This window comes from Cetorhinus maximus, chromosome 16 (genome assembly GCF_964194155.1).
Source record: "Cetorhinus maximus chromosome 16, sCetMax3.hap1.1, whole genome shotgun sequence".
In the NCBI taxonomy this organism is placed as follows: Eukaryota; Metazoa; Chordata; class Chondrichthyes; order Lamniformes; family Cetorhinidae; genus Cetorhinus; species Cetorhinus maximus.
Genome location: NC_135894.1, coordinates 74,807,866 through 74,825,180, shown reverse-complemented (window position 1 = coordinate 74,825,180; position 17,315 = coordinate 74,807,866). Strand labels below are relative to the sequence as shown.

Sequence of the window (17,315 nt, the reverse complement as noted above, 5' to 3'; positions counted from 1 at the left end):
ATTGAGCACCCCCAATTTTAATTGCTGTACCATTGGTAGTTGTGCCTTCAGCTGCCAATGTTCTTAGCTCTGGGGCCCCATCCTAAACCTCTCTGCCTCTCTACTTCTCTTTCCTCCTGTAAGATGCTCCTTAAAGCCTATGTCTTTGACCAAGCTTTTGGCCAATTGCCCTAATATCGCCTTATGTGGCAGTGTAAAATTTTGTTTAATAACATATAAATCACCAAGTGCTGGAAAAACTCAGGTCTGGCAGCATCTATGGAGAGAGAAACAGAGTTAATGTTTTGAGTTGAATATGACTGTTCTGGTTGCATTATAACATTCCTGTGAAGCACCTTGGGATGTTTTATGATATTAAAAGCATTATATGTTGTTTGCTTCACTGCAGATTCAATCCAACTTAAATGACCTTCAGGAGTTTGTTCACTATGGCAGTGGGCTACTGATGTACAAAGATTCTTTTAGTTCAATTCCTCTCAAAACCTTTTTGGTTGATGGACCCCCATTTCAATTGAATTAGTATTCACAGACCCCTCCATCTAAATAATGCTGTATAATTCTCATAATATGTAAGTGCCGCCAGTATGGGGTGTTTTAATAATGCTTCTAAGAAAACAGGTGTTTCCCTACAGATATCAGTGAGATGATCACTGCTGAACCTGCCTGTCCTTGATGTAATGTTGACAATGACACTTGTAAATCATTCTCCACATCTTTGTGTTGCTCTCAGTGTTCCTGCATGCATGCTGCTCTCTTAGATACGACAGCTAGCCCACTCTGCTGCATGTCTGTTGTTCACACTCCATTGCCACCTCCTGGCTCACATCAAGCCTGCCTCTGGCTGTCGCTCATTCACTTGACTGTGGCACCTGGGTGGTCACCCACGCCACTCACCAGTAATATTGGCCCTGCTCATATGAACTTTCAAGTTATTTTACAGACCTCTTTAGGGGTTCATGGGTCGCAGTTTGAGAATCATTGCTGTGCGCCATCACAGGGTTTGTCTACCAAGTAAGCCAGTCTGCACTGAATTCCTGCCTGAAGCAAGTTGTTTTACCAGACGAAATGCTGTACAAAATAAGAGGGTGTACAATGTCATACCCTGGCATTGTAATTGGAATCCAAATGCCAACACTGATCCTTGTCAGCCATGCGACCTACATGAGCACAAAGGGTCTGCAATCACTTTTGTGGAGCTACCTGACCACAGAAACATGAGTTGTTATCCAGAAAACAGCCACAATACCTTAATTTTGCTGTTGGCCATAGTGTCTGAAATTTTAGAAGAATTGATATAGTAGGTAATAGCTGTTAGGAGACTAGAGTTAACCTCCAAATGTTTGGTTGCTAATTCTGTTGAGAAACCCTTTAACGGCCAAGAAATGCTTAAGTTCTTAAGTCAAAATCTATTTTTCGTCTTCCACTCCTTCCTATGAGAAAAATGTTCTGTACTGCTTTGGCGTTATGAAAGAATGTAGTCAAAAAGGGCAACAATTCATTTACAGTACTTGTAATGCTATCTCCCAGATATGAGAATTCCAAATTTAATTTTGTGTTGTGTTTGGGTGTCACAAGAAATGTGTTCAAAAATGAGGAATGTGCTTTTGCTTTCCTCCTTATTCCTTATTTATAGCCAGGTAAATTGGTCAGCAACTTCCTGCCATGCAACTTGGGGACTTCAAGCCCAAATAAAGCCATGCTTCTTTGCCACATCATGTGCAACAAGACTTTGAGCCTTTCGGCATCATATGGAATGAAGTTGACCATATTTCTGCTGTACCATTGTGAACAATTAGTCCGCTTTTCTGTCACCACCACAAGTTCCTCTTTAAATCAAGCTGCAGCTCTTTAAGCTGTTGCTTCACTAGATTTCTCTCTCTCGGGCCAAACTCTCTGGACCAGCTTTTCATGTACCAGTAATCTGTCAAAATTACACATTGCAAAAATGACCCATTTAAGTTGTCCGCGCAGGCTAAAGCATGGGCCAGCACAACCCCATTTTAGACAGAACAAGTTGAAGATATTACAATTCATTCAAAGTGTATGGATTTCCCAGATCAGAATGAATTAACGGTGATTATGCATTTGTTATCTCCAAACTTGTAGTAGAGAATTAGATACTGTGTTACATAAGTTAGTTTGTTATATTGCCATGGACAATATATATTTGCTTTTTCAACAGTTCTTTACATATATCAGTGGTTGTGCTGTATTATCTAAGAAATCCGTGATTTTCCATTCTACAGTCTTTTTGCATAATTTGACTTAAGAATTTAACAAGATCCTGTCCTATGGAAAGTCCCTAAAATGGTGAAGAATTCTGTGAAAGGCTTTTTTTAAAGATTAAGACTGCTAATGAATTCATTCCAAGAATTCCATGAGGGAAGTGCTTTGTTTTCAATGTAATTTTCATAATTACATTAGATCATTCTCATCGAGTAATACCAATGTGCATTCCAGAGACCCCTTGAGAACCACAATTCAAGAATTTCATTTTTGGTTCTGTGTTTCCAGTTTAATAGTGATCCATTTTCTAATAAAGTAAATAGCTAATTTTGGTTTCCCATCAGGATTTGAGGTGGCAGGCAAAAGGTGGTAAAATTACCGCAAAAATAATGAATAATTTATGGCTGCTTTAGAAAAAGAAATAAGATATTTAATGCATGTGTTTTTCTGTTATGGTTGCCATCATTGTCCCTCAGCCAACGTCCTTAACTTCCAATTGTGAATAGTTTTTGTTAGAACAATGTTACGAGCGGTCCCCGGTGAGGTGCCCCAACTGAGGTGCCCCAACTTGATATGAACCTGGACGAGATACCCTAAATTATTAACTTCCCGAACAGGACCCCAATTTTTTTATGCTTCTGGTTGAGGAGGAATGAGTTGGCTCCCCTTCTTTATTCAACCCCCTCGGTTGATCACAGCAAAGTTTAACTTAAAGGAGACCCCTTCCTTCATGGACACCTTTTCCCAGTCCAAATATATATATTTTTTAGAAGGAGCCAACTTAACCAGGCTTTCTTGAGTCAAAGAAAGAGTAAGCTTATTAGTTACTAAAAACCTGAGAAAAAATAATATATAATGCAACACACATATGCACAGATCAGAAATGCGAAGTTGAGTCCAAAAATAAAAGTTAAGGTGTATGAATCAGTCTTTGGCCTGTTCGTGAGGAGGAAATGGTGAAACATTGTGGCTAGGTCAGGTGATTCTGGTAGAGCTGACTTTGGCAGTTGAGCAGTTGGTTTGGAAACACTTTCTTCTGCAGGTTAGCTGAAGAAGTTACCCTGTTTCCTTTTTGACTATGGCTTTGCTGACTTGCCTCTAGCCAGAGAGACAGAGGGATTGACTTTTACCTGCAAGCTGCAGGGATGTCTAGTAGTATGTTCTTCTGCTGTGACCTTCACAGCACACCAGAACTAGAACAGACAGATCAGGTTGGCAGCTGGCTTTTTAACCTATTTCCATGTGTATTCCTGGAAAGGGAAAAAGCAACCATGCCTTTCGCCCAGAATCTGCTTTCTTTCAAGTCAGACCATTTCCACATTCTGAGATATAACTCAACAGGAGATGGTTTCTGCTGAGATGTGGTAACCAGTCTCCATTGTCTCCCAGCCACAGAAGAAAAAAATTCAGTCTTTTGCATTGCATTCTTTCCTTTTAAGTGTCCCTGTCTGAAGTGGGCCTTGACACCTTTTAAGGTGTGACATTCCATGTTCTGTTTAGACTAGTCGGTCAAGTAAAATTCACATAGGAATTTTCCAGAAGGTGGTTACTTTACATTCTCAGCCAACCTTTGCTTGTATGTCTTTTTTAGAAAAACACATGACTTCCTTAAAAAGTTCAATGTGCCTGTAAATAATTCGGGCTGTGATCCACTGTCATGACAACAATTAGGAGTTGTATTGGGATTAATGGTCAGTGTAGTTGATGCTTAATTATGTTGTGATTATATAAACTGCATATGGTTACATTATTAACATACTTCAGCTTTTATGTTTTTTTGAAAATGTGTTTTGTGATGCACTTCGTAACAGCAAAAAAGATATTAAAAATATTTCGCATTTCTCTCGGGGTGAAGAAAAATGGGATTTTCCCCCCTAACCCTTTGGGGGGAATTTTCCACACCCGTCCGCTGCCGGGATCTTTCCCTCCTGCCGCAAGTCAACGGACTTCTAGCTATGGCGCCGCCTCGCCCGCGGCGGGACCAGAAAATCCTGGCCTTTGTCCTTAAAAAGAGCAAAATACCCCTTAAACTATTTCTTTGGGAAGTTAAGAACGCGTCCTCTTTTCTTTATGAATCAGAAATGAAGGAATAATAAGTGCATGTGAGAGAGCCACCTTGTACATGTTTTCACATGGGTGGCCATGGACCCATTGGTGGGAGTGTGAGATCATCAGTTTTCTGCCCATCTAAAGTTGGGCATACTGCACTTTAGCATTATAGTCCATGTTCTGTAGCTGACTTACTAGCATACTATTTGTGTTCCTATTTAATTTTTTTTTGGGGGGGTGGGGTTTGGAGGAGAAAATGCCAGCTATGCCAACATGGTTTCCCGTTGGATAATTTTATGTAAATTAGGACCAGGGACTTTGGGAGAGTTTGCTGCTTGCCGACATTCCAGAATAAAGAACAAATTATAATACAGTATATTTAATCATGTTCCCACTGCTTTAGCACTGAGAATTTATGTGCATATTTATAAATGGTGATCTTGAGATCCCAAGAGATTTATTACTATATGATGTAACATAACCATGTTCAAATCGCAAAGGCTGAGCTCTTATCAGATATAAATTTTGCCTATACCAAATATGCCGTTTTTGTTACAAACGTGTATGACACTGTTGATAATTCAGTGAGGTCTTTTTTTATTTTTGTAATAGTAAATGGGCAGCCACGACCGTTGGAGTCTAATCAAGTTAAATATCTTCGCCGGGAACTTATAGAGCTTCGGAATAAGGTGAATCGACTGCTGGATAGCTTGGAGCCACCCAGCGAACCAGGTCTTTCTGCTAACATCCCTGAAAATGGTACGTAGGATTTATTGGCCTTGCTTTTGTACTCCTCTTAAACATCTGTTGTGCCGATGTCTATAACCTACAATCCATGTGTTTTGTAAAATCAATACTTTGTTCATTTTCTTTTCACTGAGTACATTAACACAAGCTTTATGGAAATCTGAAGGATTTCATGGTTTTTGTGCACATTTGTACTGTAATTCCCAGATGGACAATAGGTACATAATGACTTTAACATTCTGTGTAAAATAACAATTGTAGGAGAGGATTTTGGTGCCCAGGGAGGTATCCAGATTCGTTTAAAAAAAAAGCTTGCCAATCCACTTCATTCACTGTTTCTTGCTGTTCTAACTTCTTCCCCTGATAAAATAATAAAGTGAACTGTTGGATGTGCAATGAACTTTACAAGTAAACAGTTTTATAGGTGCAATACATAAGATTTTATTCTTAATAGATTGTGTGCATGTTCAGGATACATTCCAGCATATACTGAGGCTGATTTTATATGATATTTCCACCCCACCCCCTCAAATCACAGTAACCGGTACTGTTTTACCAAGTCTGAAGAAACCTTCAGACAGGTGTTTTGAAAAATAAGTCTCTGCAGTAATGTTTTTGTTGGAATGAAAAGTTATCTGAAATGGCCATGATTAAACTGAGGAAGCGGATTTTTTTGCTGCAGCTGAAAGTAGTCATCCTTTCAGAACAATACTCTTCTACCCCAAAGTATTTAGATTTCACCAGCTGCTTTATAAAACACAAAACCTATTTAATTTGTCTATTTTTTAAGCAGCAGAGGTAAAATATCTATGCAGCTGAGAATTTTACCAGCCTAAGCATTGTAATACAACCAGAATGTGCAGCGTGTATAATTTTGTATTTATTTTAAGCTTAAATTTAATCAATTTTTTTCTTTATTTTCATCCTTTTCCGCTTCCAGTTGTCCTGAAGGTATAATTAAATAACCAAAATACAATTTGCTTAAAATAAGAGTGTGCTTCTGATCAACCCCCGTGATTCTGAGGAAATGACATTGCAAGTATGCTGTAGGAAATACTACAGTATGGTGTACCTAGCCTTCCAAAAAGTTTTTGACTAAAGTTCACACGAAAGGGTTGCTACTGGAGCTTAAAGAGGTGCGACTTCAAGGTATGATTAAGAAATCAGCACAAGGATCTTCCGACTAGGCACTTTACAGCCTTCCGGACTGAATATTGAGTTCAACAATTATAGATCATGAACTCTCTCCTCCATCCCCACCCCCTTTCCGATCCCCCACCCCCTTTTTTCCCCAATAATTTATATAGATTTTTCTTTTCCCACCTATTTCCATTATTTTTAAATGTATTTCCATCCATTGTTTTATCTCTACCTTTTAGCCTATTTCGATCCCTTCCCTTCACCCCACCCCACCCCCACTAGGGCTATCTGTACCTTGCTTGTCCTGCTTTCTACCCTTAATTAGCACATTCCTTAGATAATATCACCACCTTCAACACCTCTTTGTTCTTTTGTCTGTGACATCTTTTGGCTATCTCCACCTATCACTGGCCCTCTATCCAGCTCTAGCCCCCCTTAAACCAGCTTATATTTCACCTCTTTTCTATTTTTACTTAGTTCTGTCGAAGTCATACAGACTCGAAACGTTAACTGTTTTCCTCTCCGCAGATGCTGCCAGACCTGCTGAGTTTTTCCAGGTATTTTTATTTTTGTTTTGTGATAAGAAAGTAGTATTTAGTTACCACTGGAGTAATGTTGGAATGGGGAACAGTGCTGTCTGCAGTGCCTCCATGATTGTTGTTATGGCCACTATCATTTCTAATTTATATTACTGACATTGAGCTAGAAACTTACTAATGATGCCAAGGAAGTTAAAGCTGAGAAAGCAGCCAATGACCTCCCAAGAGAGCAAATGGGTGGACTGGTGCTAGATAAAATTTAGTACAGGCAAGTGCAAAAATTGCACCCTGGGTTGGGTGGGGGAGGGTGGTGGTGCATGTTGGAAAGCTGATTGTTATAAGTGCTGAATGAATGGTGCCTAAATAGAAAAGGGGAGAAGCTCAAACTTGATTGAGGAATTTTAGCAGACTTAGCATGCCCAGTCAATATGGACTATGCCCATTGTAATTTAGAAGAATGAGAAGTGACATTATTGAAACATAAGATCCTGAGGAGACTTGATAGGGTAGATACCAGGGGGTTGTTTCCACTTGTAGGAGAGACTAGAACTAGAGGACATAGCTTAAGGATAAAAGGTCTACCATTTAAGACGGAGATGAGAATTTTTTTCTCTGAAGGTTGTTAGTATGTGGAATTCTCTCCCCCAAAAAGCAGTGGAGGCTGTATCATTGGAATTTATTCAAGGCAGGGTTAGACAGATTATTGATCAGCAAGGGCATCATGGGTTATGTGGGACAGATGGCAAAGTGGAGCTGAGACCACAACCAGATCAGCCCTGATCTTAAGCCCTCTATTCCAGTCACTGTGAGGTGCAATTCAGCAAACCACATCAAATGCTGAATTATATTGCAAAAACAATATGGTGCAAATCCAGCTAAAAATTCTACACTACTGTGGTTACTCAGACAAATAGGAAACATTGAAAACCAGCCTGGTGGTGCAGCACCAGCCACTGATTCCAGATAATTGTGTTCTGATGGGAGCCTGGCAGAACTTTTAATTAAGATTCCTCTTGCCTGGATGGGTGTCTGGTATGCAACCACAAGCAGATACTTATACATAGGGGAATGGGAGTGACACAGGAAAGATGTGAAGAAAGCCAGAATGACCCCTTTAATCCACCATCCCTGCATGTACCTTTCCCATGGGTAAAGTTTGGGAGATGTTAAAATTGGCCTGATATTTCAAATTAACCTGTGTCACAGGACAAAGGGGTCATAGATTAAGACTAGTAAAAGGAACAGTGAGAACTAATACCTGCAAGTTCTACAAATAAGTAGTGGATTTGTTAGGCTACTGGAGGCAAAAAAAATTGGATGATATAATATAATTTAATAGCTTGATATCAAGAAATGGCTGAAGGCACTGGATACAGGCTCTGGGCCCTGGCAACATCCTGGTAATAGTACTGAAAACTTGTGCTCCAGCACTAGCTGTGCCTCTAGCCAAGCTGTTCCAGTACAGCTACAACACTGTAATTTACCCAACAATGTGGAAAATTGTTGAGGAATGTCCTGTCCGCAAAAATCAGGACAAATCCAATCTAGCCAATTGCCTCCCCATCAGTCTCCCTCGAGCAAAGTGATGGAAGGTGTTGGTGACAGTGCTGTTAAGCAGCACTTAACCTAAAGCAGAAATAACCTACTCACTGATGCTCAGTTTGGGTGCTACTGGGGCCACTAGATTCCTGACCTCATTAAGCCTTGGTCTAAATGTGGACAAAAGAGTTGAACTCGAGAGGTGAGGTGAAAGTGATTGCCCTTAACATCAAGGCAGCATTTGACAGAGTGTGGCATCAAGGAGCCCTGGCAAAATTGAAATCCGTGGGAACCAGTGGAAAAACACTCCACTGGTTAGAATCATACCAAGCACAAAGTTTAATGGTTGTGGTTTTTGAGGCCAATCATCTCAGTCCCAGGACATCACTGCAGGAGTTCCTCAGGGTGGCGTCCTAGACCCAAACACCTTCAGCTGCTTCATCAGTGACCTTCCCTCTATCATAAAGTCAGAATTGGAGGTGTCCGCTGATGATTGCACAATGTTCAGTACCATTCACAGCTCCTCAGGTACTGAAGTAGTCCGTGTCCATATGTAACTAAGACCTGTACGACCTTCAGGCTTGGGCTGAAAAGTGACTAGTAACATTCATGCCACACAAGTGCCAGGCAATGACCATTTCCAGCAACATGATATTCAGTGACATTACCATCGCAGAACCCCACTTTCAACATCCTTGGGGTTACCGTTGACAGAAAACTGAACTGGAGCAGCTGTAAAAATACTGTGGCTACAAGAGGTGGTCAGAGGCTGGGAATTCTGTGGTGTGTAACTCGCCTCCTGACTCCCCAAATCTTGTCGACCATCTGCAAGTCAAGAGTGTGATGGAATATTCTCCACTTGCCTGCATGAGTGTCCACCAACACTCAAGCATCCAGGACAAAGCAGTTTGCTTGATCGGCACACCATCCACTAACTGCAACCTTCATTTCCTCCACCACTAACACACACTGCAGCGTGTACCATATAAAAGATGCGCTGCAGCAGTACACCAGTGCTTCTTCAACAGCACCTTCAAAACCCACGACCTCTACTACCTAGAAGGGCAAAGGCAGCAGATGCATGGTAACACCACCACCTGCAAATTCGCCTCCAAGAAAACACCATCCTGACTTGGAACTATATCACCATTTCTTCACTGTCACTGCATCAAAATCCTGGAACTCCTTTACAGCACTGTGGGTATATCTGCACCACATAGATTGTAGTGGTTCAAGAAGCCACCTTCTCAAGGGCAATATGGTTTGGGCAACAAACATTGGCCTTGTCTGCGATGTCCACATCCCATGAAAGAATAAGAAAGTAGCTGTATCCTTTTGGGATGAAGATACCCTCCATCGTATTGTGTGGCAGTACCACCATGCTAAGTGGGGTAGATTTCGAACTGACCTAGCAACTCAAGACTGGGGAACCATGAGGTGCTGTGGGCCATCAGCAGCAGCAGAATTGTGCTTGACCACAATCTGTAACATCATGGGCCGGCATATCCCCTACTCTACCAAGAGATCAACCCTGCTTTGATGAAGAGCGCAGGGGGCATAACAGGAGCAGCAACCAATGACTCAGACCTAAGTTCCCTAAGTTCTGCAGTCCTGCCACATCCACTTGCAAATGGTGGTGGGCAATTAAACAACTCCATGGAGACAACTCAGTGGAGAAGGATGCTCCACAAATATCCCCATCCCCCCTCGATGATGGAGGAGCCCAGCACATCAGTGCAAAAGATAAGACTGAAGCATTTGCTACAATCTTCAGCCAGAAGTGCTGAGTGGATGAACCATCTTGGCCTCCTCCGGAGGCCCCCAGCATCACAGATGCCAGTCTTCAGCCAATTCATTTCACCCTGCGTGCTGTCAAGGAATGGCAGAGGGCACTGGATACTGCGAAGGCTATGGGCCCTGACAACATTCCAGCAACAGTACATAAGACTTGTGCTCCAGAACTTGCCACGTCCCAAGCCAAGCTGTTTCAGTACAGCTACAACACTGGCATCTACCCAGCAATGTGGAAAATTGCACAGATATGTCCTGTACACACAAAACAGGACAAATCCAGCCTGGCCAATTACCACCCCATCAATCTACACTCAATCATCAGTAAAGTGATGGGGTGATCAGCAGTGTTATCAAGCGGCACTTGCATAGCAATAACCTCACTGACGCTCGGTTTGGGTTCCGCCAGGGCCACTCAGCTCCTGACCTCATTGCAGCCTTGGTTCAAACGTGGACAAAAGAGCTGAACTCCTGAGGTGAGGTGAAAGTGAATGCCCTTGACATCAAGGCAACATCTGACTGAGTGGTGGCATCAAGGAGCCCTAGCAAAACTGGAGTCAATAAGAATCAGGGGGAAAGCTCTCCGCTGGTTGGAGTCACACCTGGCACAAAGGAAGATGGTGCAGCTGTTGGAGGTCAATCATCTCAGTTCCAGGGCATCACTGCAGGAGTTTCTCAGGGTAGTGTCCTAGATCCAACCATCTTCAGCTGCTTCATCAATGACCTTTCTTCCATCATAAGGTCAGAAGTGGGATGTTCACTGCAATGTTCAGCACCATTCGCGACTCCTCGGATACTGAAGTGGCCCAGGTCCAAATGCAGCAAGACCTGGACAATATCCTGGTTTCGGCTGACAAGTGGCAAGTAACATTCGCACCACACAAGTGCCAGGCAATGACCACCTCCAACAAGAGAAAATCTAACCATCACCCCATGACATTAAATGGCATTATCATTGCTGAATCCCCCACTGTCAACATCCTGGAGGTTTCCATTGACCAGAAACTGAACTAGACTAGCCATATAAATACTGTGGCCACAAGAGCAGGTCAGAGGCTGCAATGAGTAACTCACCTCCTTACTCCCCAAAGCCTGTCCACCATCTACAGGGCTCCAACCAGGAGTTTGATGGAATACTCCCCATTTGTCTGAATGACTGCAGCTCCCACAGCACTCACTGACTGGCACCCCATCCACAAACATTCACTTTCTCCACCACCGCCGCACAGTGACAGCGGTGTGTACCATTTACAAGATGCACTGCAGGAACTCACGAAGCCTCCTTAGACAGCACCTTCCAAACCCATGACCACTACCATCTAGAAGGACAAGGACAGCAGATAGATGGGAACACCACCACCTGGAAATTCCCCTCCAAGCTACTGACCTTTCTGACTTGGAAATATATTGCCGGTTCCTTCACTGTCACTGGGTCAAAATCCTGGAACTCCCCTCCCGAACAGCACTGTGGGTGTACCTACACCACATGGACCGCAGCGGTTCAAGAAGGCAGCTCACCACCACCACCTCAAGGGCAATTAGGGATGTGTTATGAAACAATTTATCAGATGTCACCATATATCTCCTCCTTTGTCTTGTTATCTGTTTTTATCTGATTATGCTTCCATGACACCCCTTAGTCTTATTTTTCTATGTTAAAGGCAGCATAGAAACATATATTAAGTATTTCTGTTCTGTGAAAGGGACTAAAGATTTTAGAAAATTTACACTTTTAAGGAAGCAATGGCGGGAAGTATGTATGGTGCCGCCCAGCATCAGGGATTGATATTAGGCTCTCTGGTGTAGATCAGTGTCCTGGACTTGGATACAAGGGGTGTAATTTCAAAGTTTGAAGATGGGGCAAAGGTTGGAAGTGTAGAAAATATTGAGGAAGCCTTGTGGTGCAGTAGTAGAATCCCTACCTCTAGGACAGAAGCTCCAGGTTCAAGTCCCACTTAAGGACTTATTGGCCATGGAAGGTGCGTTCATAACATGGCTAAGTCAGTTGTTTATTAGCCTGTAAATTCTTTCAGGTATGCCTGGTGGCAAGCGGTAAGAGCAGGAGAGTTTCCTGTTTAGCCATACTGCAGGAGGCAATAGCAAACCACTGATTCTTAGGGCATGGTACCTGAAGGAGGAATAAACATTGGTTGTAATTTAGTACTTATTGCTCTAATTCAGTCTTCCAAAAGATTGTTATATAAATAAACATTTTATTTACACCAATCGTGAGAGGCCATGCTTAAGCATCAGTAAATTAGAAATCTTTTTGTGGCTTACCGTAAATAATAAATGCTGAAAAGTAATCTTGTAGCCTAGAAAATTGCATTGCTCAACCTACGCAGCATCCAATTGGACTCTGAAGCACAAGCTGCAGATTGAGAAGAGAAGCATACCTGGTGAAGGGCGCCACATCATGTTTTGTGTGAGGAGCTTGGAGAAGGCCTTTACCTTTACCTAACTGGGTCTGGTGAGCTAAATCTTTGCATAGGCTGCAACTCTATTGTATACTTGTGAAACTTTGTGGTTCATCGTTTGTAAGGGCTATATTCTGTAACAATGAGGAACAGGGAAGAAGGGCCCTAGAGTAATTGATATTATTTGATATTAAATATCTTCCAAAAGGTTTAATTTAATTTAAAGGGGTAAGTCATGGCAGGAGAGCTCAAAGCCATGGTGTGCTCATACTGCTATATGTGGGAAGCTGGAAACATTTTCAGTGCCTGGGGCCTGCATGTGTGCAGGAAGTGTCTCCAGCTGCAGCTCCCAGATGCCCGGGTTTTGGAGCTGGAGCGGCGACTGGGGACACTGTGGAGCATCTGCGAGGCGGAGAGTATCGTGGGTAGCACGTATAGAGAAGTGGTCACACCGCAGGTTAAGAGTCCACAGGCAGGAAGGGAATGGGTGACCAACAGGCAGAGCAGGAGGACTAGGCAGGCAGTGCAGGAATCTCCTGTGACTATTCCCCTACAAAACAGATATACCGCTTTGGATACTGTTGAGGGGAATGGCCTCTCAGGGGAAAGCAGCAACAGCCAAATTCGTTGCACCACGGTTGACTCTGCTGCACAGGGGTGGAGTAAAAAGTGTGGGAATGCAATAGTTATAGGGGATTCAATTGTAAGGGGAATAGATAAGCGTTTTTGTGGCCGCAAACGAGACTCCAGGATGGAATGTTCCACTGGTGCCAGCACTCCCTGGTGCTAGGATCAAGGATGTCTCAGAGTGGCTACAGGACATTCTGAATGGGGAGGGTGAACAGCCAGTGGTCGTGGTACACATTGGTACAAACGACATAAGTAAGAAAAAAGGGATGAGTCCCTAAAAGCAGAATATAGGGAGTTAAGAAGTAAGTTGAAAAATAGGACCTCAAAGGTAGTGATCTCAGGACTACGACGAGTGCCACGTGCTAGTCAGAGTAGAAATAGCAGGATATATCGGATGAATACATGGCTGAAGAGATGGTGTGAGGAAGAGGATTTCAGATTCCTGGGACATTGGGACCGGTTCTGGGGGAGGCGGGACCAGTAAAAACTGGACGGGTTACACCTGGGCAGGACCGGGACTGATGTCCCAGGGAGAATATTTGCTAAAGTGGTTGGGGAGGGGAATCGGCCCTATGCAAGGAGTCAGAGGAGGGAGAATCAAGGACAAGGACAAAAGACAGAAAGGGCAATAAGAAAAGTGGTAGGCAGAGAAATCAAGGGCAAGAATCAAACAGGGCCTCAGTGAAAAATACTGGGAACAGGACAAGTAATGTTAAAAAGACAAGCCAAGGAGCATTCGCAATAAAGTGGATGAATTAACCATGCAAATAGATGCAAACAGGTATGATATAGTTGGGATTACGGAGACATGGCTGCAGGGTGACCAGCGATGGGAACTGAACATCCAGGGGTGTTCAGTATTGAGGAAGGACAGACAAAAAGGAAAAGGCGGTGGAGTTGCATTGCTGGTTAAAGAGAAAATTAACAGAGCAGTGAGGAAAGATATTAGCTTCGACGATGTGGAATCTGTATGGGTGGAGCTGAGAAGCACTAAGGGGCAAAAAACATTAGTGGGAGTTGTATATAGACCCCCAAACTGTAGTGGTGATGTTGGGAATGGCATTAAACAGGAAATTAGAGACGCATGCAATAAAGGAACACCTATAATTATGATAATTACATATAGATTGGGCAAATCAAATTAGTAACAATACTGTCGAGGAGGAATTCCTGGATTGTATACAGGATGGTTTTCTGGACCAATACGTTGAGGAACCAACTAGAGAACAGGCCATCCTAGACTGAGTATTGTGTAATGAGAAAGGAATAATTGGCAATCTAGTTGTGCGAGGCCCCTTGGGGATGAGCGACCATAATATGATAGAATTCTTCATCAAGACGGCGAGTGACGTAATTGATTCTGAGACTAGGGTCCTGAATCTTAATACGGAAAACTACGATGGTATGAGACGCAAGTTGGCTATGATGGATTGGGAAAAGTTACTTAAAGGGGCGATGGTGGATAGGCAATGGCAAACATTCAAAGAGTGAATGGGTGAACTGCAACAATTGTTTATTCCTGTCTGGCGCAAAAGTAAAACAGGAAAGGTGGCCAAACCATGGCTTGCAAGGGAAATTAGAGATAGCATTAGATCCGAGGAAGAGGCATACAAATTGGCCAGAAAAAAACAACAGACCTAAAGATTGGGAGCAGTTTAGAATTCAGCAAAGGAGGAGCAAGGGATTGATGAAGAAGGGGAAAATAGAGTACGAGAATAAACTTGTGGGGAACATAAAAACTGACTGTAAATGTTTCTGTAGGTATGTGAAGAGAAAAAGATTGGTGAAGTCAAATGTAAGTCCCTTACAGTCAAACAGGAGAATTTATAATGGAGAACAAAGAAATGGCTGACCAACTAAATACACACTTTGGTTCTGTCTTCACATAGGAGGACAAAAATAACATACCAGAAATGTTGGGGAACACAGGGTTTAGTGAGAGGGAGGAACTGAAAGAAATCAGTATTAGTAGGGAAATGGTGTTGGGGAAATTGATGGGATTGAAGGCCGATAAATCCCCAGGGCCTGATAATCTACATCCCAGAGTACATAAGGAAGTGGCCCTAGAAATAGTGGATGCATTGGTGATCATATTCCGAGGTTCTATAGACTTTGGAACAGTTCCTACAGATTGGAGGGTAGCTAATGTAACCCCACTGTTTCAAAAGGGAGGTAAAGAGAAAACACGGATTTATAGACCAGTCAGCCTGACGTCGGTAGTGGGGAAAATTCTAGAGTCCATGATAAAAGATTTAATAGCTGAGCATGTGGAAAACAGGGCAGAATCGGACAGATTCAGCATGGATTTACGAAAGGGAAATTATGCTTCACAAATCTACTGGAATTTTTCGAGGATGTAACTCGTCGAGTTGATGAGGGGGAGTCAGTGGATGTGGTTTATTTGGACTTTCAGGAGGCTTTCAACAAAGTCCCACATAAGAGATTGGTGTGTAAAATTAAAGCGCATGGAATTGGGGGTAGTGTATTGAGATGGATAGAAAACTGATTGGCAGACAGGAAACAAAGAGTAGGGACAAACGGGTCTTTTTCCGAATGACAGGCAGTGACTAGTGGGGTACTGCAGGGATCGGTGCTGGGACCCCAGTTATTCACAATATATATTAATGATTTAGATGAGGGAACTAAATGTAATATCTCCAAATTTGCAGATGACACAAAGCTGGGTGGGAGGGTGAGCTATGAGGAGGATGCAGAGATGCTTCAGTGTGATTTGGACGAGCTGAGTGAGTGGGCAAATGCTTGGCAGATGCAATATAATGTGGATAAATGTGAGGTTATCCACTTTGGTAGCAAAAACAGGAAGGCAGATTATTACCTGAATGGCTATAAATTGAGAGAGGGGAATGTGCAACGAGACCTGAGTGTCCTCGTACACCAGTTGCTGAAGGTAACCATGCAGGTGCAGCAGGTGGTAAAGAAGGCAAATGGCATGTTGGCCTTCATAGCGAGAGGATTAGAGTACAGGAACAGGGATGTCTTGCTACAATTATACAGGGCCTTGGTGAGACCACACCTGGAATATTGTGTGTAGTTTTGGCCCCCTTATCTGAGGAAGGATGTTCTTGCTATAGAGGGAGTGCAGTAAAGGTTTACCAGACTGGTTCCTGGGATGGTGGCACTGACATATGAGGAGAGATTGAGTCAGTTAGGATTATATTCGCTGGAGTTCAGAAGAATGAGGGGGGAACTCATAGAAACCTATAAAATTCTAACAGGACTAGACAGGGTAGATTCAGGAAGGATGTTCCTGATGGTGGGGGAGCCCAGAACCTGGGGTCACTGTCTGAGGATACGAGGTAGACCATTTAGGACTGAGATGAGGAGAAATTTCTTCATCCAGAGAGTGCTGAGCCTGTGGAATTCGCTACCACAGAAAGTAGTTGAGGCCAAAACTTTGTATGTTTTTAAGGAGTTAGATATAACTCTTGGGGCGAAAGGGATCAAAGGATATGGGGAGAAAGCAGGAGCAGGCTATTGAGTTGGATGATCAGCCATGATCATAATGAATGGTGGAGCAGGCTCGAAGGGCCAAATGGCTTACTCCTGCTCCTGTTTCTATGTAAACTATACTTGCCCTGTAGTTTTGGAAGTTTTGCCATTCCAAATTGTTTTGGGAATCTTATTCTTGTTTCATTTTTTATCCTATAATAAAATAAGATGGTTTTTTGTGTTCTAAAGGAAAGACCAAGAAAGTAAATCCTTTAAGAGGAGGAAGGTTTAGGGCATTCTTCATTTAAGAATTACACTTTTGCTAATTTACTTGGTTAAATTTGCCCAACAGCATATACTGCAGTACAGTTTGAATATCCTTTATCCGAAATCCTCAGGGCCGATTGCGCTTTGGATTTCAGATAATTTTGGTTTTTGGATATCGCTTGTAGGACTAGTCCTAGTTACATTACAGTAGCCTAAGCCTAGTCTAGTTATAATCTAAAGTAAATAAAATAGCTAGAAAAGTAAAGTGTGTCACTGAATAATAAATATATGGTACCTAATATAGGTTCCCACCTGTGGAACTATCTGTGGTTCTGCTCGTAGGAGAGGTTCAGAGTGTCGGTGAGGTTCATGTCGACTGCAGACAAACACCTAGACTTCCAATGCTGAAGGTTGGGTATGTCCGGGGAGGTTTGTGTCGTGTTGGCTCAGGTCGTGTTGGTTCGGGTTGTGTCAGCTCAGGTCAGGGACTTCCCGTGCTGAAGATCGATGAAATTGAAAA

The 17,315-nt window shown here is 42.7% G+C and overlaps 1 protein-coding gene across 2 annotated transcripts in view; it reads left to right on the top strand.

Annotated features, from left to right (window-relative positions):
• tfg (trafficking from ER to golgi regulator) overlaps positions 1–17,315 on the top strand; it is a 157,828-nt gene that overhangs the window by 68,737 nt on the left and 71,776 nt on the right. For both annotated transcript variants that reach the window (XM_078560080.1, XM_078560081.1), the window contains exon 4: positions 4,888–5,034. In XM_078560080.1, the coding sequence (XP_078416206.1) occupies positions 4,888–5,034 (147 nt within the window). The remainder of the gene's footprint in view (positions 1–4,887; positions 5,035–17,315) is intronic.